Source organism: Callionymus lyra, chromosome 13 (assembly GCF_982586985.1).
Source record: "Callionymus lyra chromosome 13, fCalLyr1.hap1.1, whole genome shotgun sequence".
NCBI lineage: Eukaryota > Metazoa > Chordata > Actinopteri > Syngnathiformes > Callionymidae > Callionymus > Callionymus lyra.
In genome coordinates, this window is record NC_141830.1 from 17,182,855 (window position 1) to 17,189,831 (window position 6,977).

The window sequence follows — 6,977 nt, forward strand, 5'->3', positions numbered from 1 at the left end:
GTCAGAGCGCTCTTGCTGAGGTTCCCCATGAACAAAGAGAGGCTATGTGGCTCAACACCTTCTGTGTGTGCGCGTGACTCTCTGCTTCTGACCTGGCTAGGATCAACCAGTCGTCCAGATTGGTCAAGATCCTCACCCCACTTGCTCACATTGGCTCCATGACCGCCTCCACACACTTGGTGACCTGCTCGTCGCTCGTGATATCCGGCCGCCGCGCACCTCTCCAGATGCCCTTGTCCGGTCTCGGAACGGCGAGAAAACCCAAGTGTCAAATGTGACGCCATCCACTGCGCCAGTCTTTCTTGACAACGCTGTGGGGGAAGGAACAACCTCTGGTCAACATAGACACGTCTAGACTGGCGCAGATGTCAACACAGAAGTGAAAGTAGACACAGCTGATTGAGTTGGTCTCACTGACATCTGCTTATAGGAGAACCGGCTCACTGGAGATCCTGACCTCAAAACTTGGTCTTCCCACATGTAACCACATGTCCCGTCATCAGGGGCAGTAGTTCCGGAACCCCGCAGAATACCAGGATGGCCAGAAACCCCTGGTGCATAATGGCGCCGTGACTAGCCGATCTGGCTGCCCTGAACACTTTTGTTGGGGAATGTCAGCATAATGAGTTTCCATATTCTTACCAAATCAGCTGACGAAACCCGCCAGGCCGGCACAGATGTCATCACGGAAGTGAAACTTGTCGAGTGCACCGCACAGGAGAGCTATGTTGCTTGCGAGGGAGACCCCTATTAAACAAGACTGCCGTTATTAACCTGTCTCGATCATAATCATGATCTCTCAGGATGAGGCATTTTGGTCGACAAGCCTCGAACGCTTCCCGTCGCCGTGGGACCAGGCCACAAAATCAGCCATCATGTTATTTGGGCCTAGGCAAACGAAGCCGAGGACATGTGTGTCCCCCCTCTACAGGGAGGCTTAGCACGTCATGCACTTTAATTTGTCCACTTCAAAATTCATTCGCCATCATTACATTCCACTGTGATCTTTACACTTTTCACTGTAAGGAGCTTTCTGCTCAATTGAAAAGGAGGAATCACGGTGGGTATCAGCTTGGTGGCGAGTTGATTGAGCTTTCTCAGAGATGAGGCAGGGCCTGGAGGATAAACCAATAGCGAAGCGGTTAGAGGGCGTAGCACCAAAATAAGTAAAACTACTTTAACCGAGTAGTGAATGTGGACTGTTGGCAGCAAATAACAGAAAAGATAAATATGGGTAAGATTTTTCTCGAGCGACATACAAAGAAGAAAGAAAGTGTCTCCAACCTCACCCACACGGTAAAGAAATCAGTTTTATTTTTGCAAATAAAGAATATTTTCTTGTTAATCCATTGATTCCATAATAACAATCCCCTCTTGTGATTTATTTTAAGAAAAACTGGTCCCCTCGGAAACCGGTTCAAGCGACATTCTTGCCAATGTTGATGTTGCTCCCTTTGACAACAACAACCCGGATGAGACCACATTCGAAACGCTGGTTAGGGAATCTGCTTTCATTGACCCAGTCATGGACCTCTGCTTCTGCATCATCTGGAAGCTCATGTTTAACGCCTGAAAAACGCAGCAGGAAGGCCAACAATACTACAATGTTAGACAAATCAGTGGACCTCATGTGTACAATGCAAGATACCTTGAACCAAATATCTGCGTCTGCGAAACCAGATGCTATTTCTGTGTCCTGCCAATGGATTAACAATAATTAAAGTCTGGTGCCACCTGCATCGCTTTGAGAGAAGGGTCCAGAATGTTATATATATATATAATTTATTTGATGAGCATAACCTGGAACACTCTGTGTTAACTCTTTAAGTCCCACAATAAAAGCATATATTTTTTAAAGGAAATGTCCCTGCATTTTTAACACTGGCCTATGATCAAAATGAGAAAAGTTGCATGCGGTGCCAACATTAAATTACTTATGAATAAAAACAATAAAAATACAATGAATACAAATAAAAGAAAACAAAATAAATTTAAATAAAAAAAAACATGATCTGAAAAACAAGCAGGTAGAACGTGGCCCTAATATCTATAAAATTGAAATCGAAATGATTTGGATTCAATTCAGAGGTACTACTCATTTTATGTATTAATCATGGTGTTATCGCTGTGATAAATGAATGAATCAAATTCAAAAGCAACAAAGTAATGCAAATGTTTTCATAGCTAACATTTTGCAATATTTGCATAGAGATAATATCTAATTTCCCTGGTTTTCTGGGACTCCTGTGTTTGTCTTATGTGTCTTGATCTTTTAAAGTATTTATTTTAACTGTGTATTGTTTTTGATTGTTGTTGAGTGCTTTGTTACCCTGGTCTAGAAAGGCACTCTAGAAATAACCATTACTTACTTACTTACTATAAGGTAAGATACAAGAATGTATGGAGTTTATTATTTCGGTAGATCCTCCTAACACAGTGAAACAGTTTTAAGAGAATATTTTAATGGATTAAATGTTTTGTTTGTAGAAAGTCACTTCTTAAAATTGATGATCGTTTCCAGTTGGTTCTGCAAAGACAGAGGTGTACACACGTGAGAATGGGTATCACATGACCACCTCGATTTGCATAAGAAACTCACCTTTAGCTCCTGATTTGCCGCTTTCAGGAACTGAATTTCTTCCACATGCTTTTTTTCCTCAAGCTGCCGTTTTTCGCTCTCTCTTTTTTCGATTGCCTCACATTTGGCTTTTTGCTCACTCAGCTGCTTTTTCAGTTCCTTTGTCTCATTTTCCAAGTCTAGTATCTGGAGAAGGAAAAAACAAAAGTTGACCTTAGATGGTAGACTTGGAGTTAAATGGAATGTTTCTGGAAAAAAATTGTAATAATATTGCTTGATTGTACTTTATGTACTAGTTGTGTTTTGATCATGTAATTAGTGATGGTCTGATGAAGCTTCATGAAGCAGTGTCATGTTGTTTAGAGGTCAGTAGGTGGCGCCATCAGTTTAAAAATAATAATAAATAATGTGATGTTTCATTAGAACAGTTGAACAAAGGGAAATAGTGCAGAGACCGCCATCTAGTGGACTCTGAAAATAATGACACTACTTCATGAAGCTTTATCAGACCATCACTACTTGTAATTGTATGATTAAGTGTGAGCTTGAAAATAAGAAATTCAAATTCAAATAATTATGATTACTTTTTTCTCCACGCCAACTTTGTCTTGCTCTGCCTGCAGAGCTTTCCTGATGCCGAATGCGACACTGCTCTCGTACAGAGTTTGGTAGGCCGCGAGGGTCAATTGAATTTCATTCCTGACCCTCAACAGCAGCAGACCTCTCTCCACGCAGTTGATGGTCACCTGTCGGATCAGCTCATCTGCACCATGATATACGAGGTCAATGTAACTCTTGGTATTTCTTTTTCAAACAAATAAACTAAGTTTTACCGAAGCACTGGGAGTAGAGCTCTCTGCGGGTGAGGCACAGTCCAGTCTCTCTTGCTTGTTTGTGCTGAAGTTTTAGATCCAGTTGTTCCTCCAGATTCATCACGTCTGAGCGAGTGCACGGCGCTGTTGACACGTACTGCATCCACAGCTGGTTCCCTTCCATCCACTCTCTGTAACATCACGTTTAGATCAACGACATTCCCCCCTTAAATACATCTTGTGGACTTTGACCGTCTACCTTGGTGGAAGCATGGCGTGCAGGATCTCTTCATTTTGCCTGAAGGTGGCGTCAGTCGTGCCCGATTTTGATTTAGGAGGAGGTGGAACAGGAGAGAAATCTGATGGCTGGTGGGGACTCATTTTGAGTGAACGTACCTGCAGAAAGTTTGTTTTCTGTAAACTGTAAACACTAATAAAATAAATTACTTTGAAATGCTGATGAACTTTCAGATAAAATAAACTTTTTTTTTAATGATTACTTTAACCACCTGTTGGGATGTAGGTTATGAGTTCACTACTCACCTTTAGAGATTTAACGTTTGTGTTTTTTGCTATTAAAATGGCTGTGTCATATTTTAGCAGGGAATCTGTGGGTGGAATCATCGTTAAGCAAAAAAAACAAGAAAAGCGATGGAAAGAATCCAAAAGTTAAATCCACGTTTCAGAAGTTTGCCTGAAGTGTTGATGTTGCTATGGAGACGATTCTGGTGTTTCAATATAATGTTTCCGACTTCCCAAAGTACGGAGTTTGTTTTATTTAGATTTTAATTCGTTCACAATTTTTATTTACGTATGTATAGATTTTCTTTTTTCCGCGTTCCTTGTAGAACAACATTTTAACGACTTTTCCGCTCTGACAATAGACGTAAAAAATAGAACAACAATCATATTTTTATTTATACGTGTTATCTCATTAATAATCGGATTGTTCTCGTTTCAGCTTTTAAATTTATGTTTTTACATTTAGAGCAAACGCTCTTCCACCCATGTCGAGCGGAACAAAAGACGCACACGATGTGTCCTTCCGAGATTATTTTTCCGAGCACAACCGGAAACAGTTCGTGATCGTCGTGCTATGGTCTCATGCGCTTTTGTTCAAGTTGTGATGAGGATACGCCTTTGAATCGTAACGTTTAATTCGTCGTCGATCTTTTGATAAAAACCCACAGAATGGCCAAAGAGAAGAGGCACCGAAGACGGGATTCCCCGGAAATCAGAGTAAAGGTTAAGGAAGAGAGACTGAGTCCGGTTAGGCCGAAGAGTTCACGACGTTCACCGAGTCCCCCGAGACGAAGAGCAAACCGGTATTTACAGCGGATTTAGCTCACATTTTAATTTGTTTTTATGTGTAATCGTGTCGTATAAGCGGATTTATATTATTGTATTTTGCATTTAGAAGGCAGCTTGTAACAGGTGTGCATATTGTGTTGTATATCCAATGAGTGAACAAAAGGGCCGTTTGTTTAATGGGATCGTATTTAGATCTGTTTCTATCTTTTTCAAAAAACTTAAACATTCAATCTACTAAATAGCGGAGTTTAAATCAAACTGTTTTATGGGGAAATAGATAATAATTAAAAAAAAAATGTAACATTAAACGGTCTGACTAAGTTTGCTTTTATCTACTTTGTCCTGAAGTTCTCCACCGAGGGCAAGAGATCGTTCCCCAGCTCGAAGAGCAGCTTCTCCGGCCAGGCGAGGCAGCGGTTCTCCCAGAAGTCGAAGCCCTCACCGGGGAGCTGAAGCCAGGATAAAGCGGGTGATTATGTTCCTGGTTATCTTATCAGATGTATTGAACCATCAGTATGACCCGTATAAATGTTATGCATGAACTTGAAAAATGGCGAAAAATAATAATGAAATATGTCCCTTCTTTCTCGAAGGAACGGGAGGAGCATCGGGATGATCGTCGAAGAAGGAACGATCAGCCGGATGAGAGGCGTAGCCGCTGGGAAGCAGACCGACCCCAGGAGCGAGAGCGACCCAGAGAGCGGCGTGCGCTCGACTCGCAGCAGGAAGAAAGGCAACAGCACGACGAACGTCGACGAGAAAACCGACAGAGGCGAGAGGCGGAGGGGGAACAGAATTTTGGAGAACCCGAGGGTCCGAGCCAAAGCCCCGAAGATGCCCCACCTCCTGACAAAGAGAAGCCAAACTTTGGACTCTCGGGAGCCCTCACTGAGGACACAAACACGTACAAGGGTGTGGTGATTAAGTACAATGAACCACCCGAGGCTCGTATTCCGAAGAGAAGATGGCGTCTGTACCCTTTCAAGAACGACGAGCCACTTCCCGTCATGTACATTCACAGACAGAGCGCCTATTTGATGGGACGGCAGAGAAAAATCGCCGATATACCCATTGATCACCCTTCCTGCTCAAAGCAACACGCTGTGTTTCAGTACAGGTAAAACACAAGCTCCATTTGCACATTGTAGATTTCTCCTCCTCCTAGAAAGATTATAGTAAATACTTCTGGTTTTTTTTTTCAGACTGGTGGAGTTCACTCGGTCGGACGGCACCCCAGGCCGCCGGGTGAAACCCTACATCATCGACCTGGGCTCGGGAAACGGCACCTTCCTGAACAACAACCGCGTCGAGCCACAGCGCTACTACGAGCTCAAGGAGAAGGACGTGCTGAAGTTTGGCTTCAGCAGCCGCGAGTACGTCCTCCTGCACGAGTTCTCCGACACCAGCGAGGTGGATGTCAAGCTGGAGGAGGACGACGATGGACTCGACGAGTGATTTGATCAGGATGCGTTTTGGCAGGATTACTTCATAGATTATAATGGTTTGTGCTTTCTGTAATCTGCCGACGATCGCTGGGACCTGCCACGTCTCCCTCTTAAGACCTTCAGACTCAGGTTGTTTGTATATTATGTTAAATATTAAACAGTATATTTTTAAATCGAGCAAAGAATGGAATACAAACATGCATCAGAACTTCGTCGTTGGCCACAGTGAATGTAAACTTGGTTTCTCATGTCATACAAACGACTCATAATTTAGACTTTTGTTTCTCCTTCATACATTCATATGATGGCGATTCCTTTTTTGTATATACAATGCCATTTTTTTGCCATTTAATTTTTTTTTTGGCTTTGTTTACACAACATTGATGTTTGATATTCTTTGTAAATAAACAAAAAAAATGGTTTCCATTTATCTAGTGTCTTCCTTTTCACACGAGGGGCTTAAATCCTTGTGTAAATATTCAAAAATATGTGACCCTGGTCTGGAAAAGCGCTATACAAATAAAAATTACTTGCATCATTTTTAAACTGTTGGCGCCACCTACTGACCTCTAAACAAAATGACACTGCTTTATGAAGCTTCATAGGCAAATCACTAATGGGAAGGTTAAAAAAGAAACAGATTAGTTTTGTAAAAAACATAAATTGCATCGGAAAATATTGCCACAGTGCAAATGCTTTTAGGTATTTCCTGCAGCAATAGTAAACAATGGATTTGAAACTTTAAATGATGTTCTAGAAAACTTTTCCACCAAAAAGGACAAAGTTTGTAAAGTTTGTCTCAAAAAGCCGACAACAAGGAGTTCAAGTCAT

At 41.9% G+C, this 6,977-nt stretch overlaps 2 protein-coding genes across 2 annotated transcripts; one reads left to right on the forward strand and one right to left on the reverse strand.

Moving 5' to 3' along the window:
• Positions 1 to 1,662: 1,662 nt before the first annotated feature.
• On the reverse strand, positions 1,663 to 4,064 carry LOC148067572 (axonemal dynein light intermediate polypeptide 1-like). The gene is made up of 6 exons (XM_087805704.1): positions 3,934 to 4,064; positions 3,650 to 3,786; positions 3,412 to 3,581; positions 3,163 to 3,341; positions 2,600 to 2,764; positions 1,663 to 2,527 (listed from the first exon to the last, which is right to left on the reverse strand). Exons 1-6 carry the CDS (start codon positions 4,012 to 4,014, stop codon positions 2,492 to 2,494), a joined length of 768 nt encoding a protein of 255 aa, XP_087661830.1. The 5' UTR covers positions 4,015 to 4,064; the 3' UTR covers positions 1,663 to 2,491.
• A 411-nt stretch (positions 4,065 to 4,475) lies between these two features.
• On the forward strand, positions 4,476 to 6,567 carry snip1 (Smad nuclear interacting protein). Its single transcript, XM_087806323.1, has 4 exons — positions 4,476 to 4,715; positions 5,050 to 5,170; positions 5,295 to 5,818; positions 5,904 to 6,567. The coding sequence occupies exons 1-4, from the start codon at positions 4,582 to 4,584 to the stop codon at positions 6,154 to 6,156; spliced, it is 1,032 nt and encodes a 343-aa protein (XP_087662449.1). The 5' UTR covers positions 4,476 to 4,581; the 3' UTR covers positions 6,157 to 6,567.
• The last annotated feature ends 410 nt before the right edge of the window (positions 6,568 to 6,977 follow it).

Excerpts from the sequence above, each read along its gene's own strand:
- snip1 (XM_087806323.1), top strand. The coding sequence starts at position 4,582 with ATGGCCAAAGAGAAGAGGCACCGAAGACGGGATTCCCCGGAAATCAGA. Across the intron at positions 4,716-5,049 it reads CCGAGACGAAGAGCAAACCG|TTCTCCACCGAGGGCAAGAG; the intron begins GTATTTACAGCG and ends TTTGTCCTGAAG. Across the intron at positions 5,171-5,294 it reads CTGAAGCCAGGATAAAGCGG|GAACGGGAGGAGCATCGGGA; the intron begins GTGATTATGTTC and ends TCTTTCTCGAAG.
- LOC148067572 (XM_087805704.1), bottom strand. The coding sequence starts at position 4,014 with ATGATTCCACCCACAGATTCCCTGCTAAAATATGACACAGCCATTTTA. Across the intron at positions 3,787-3,933 it reads CAAACGTTAAATCTCTAAAG|GTACGTTCACTCAAAATGAG; the intron begins GTGAGTAGTGAA and ends AACTTTCTGCAG. Across the intron at positions 2,528-2,599 it reads CGGCAAATCAGGAGCTAAAG|AACCAACTGGAAACGATCAT; the intron begins GTGAGTTTCTTA and ends CTGTCTTTGCAG.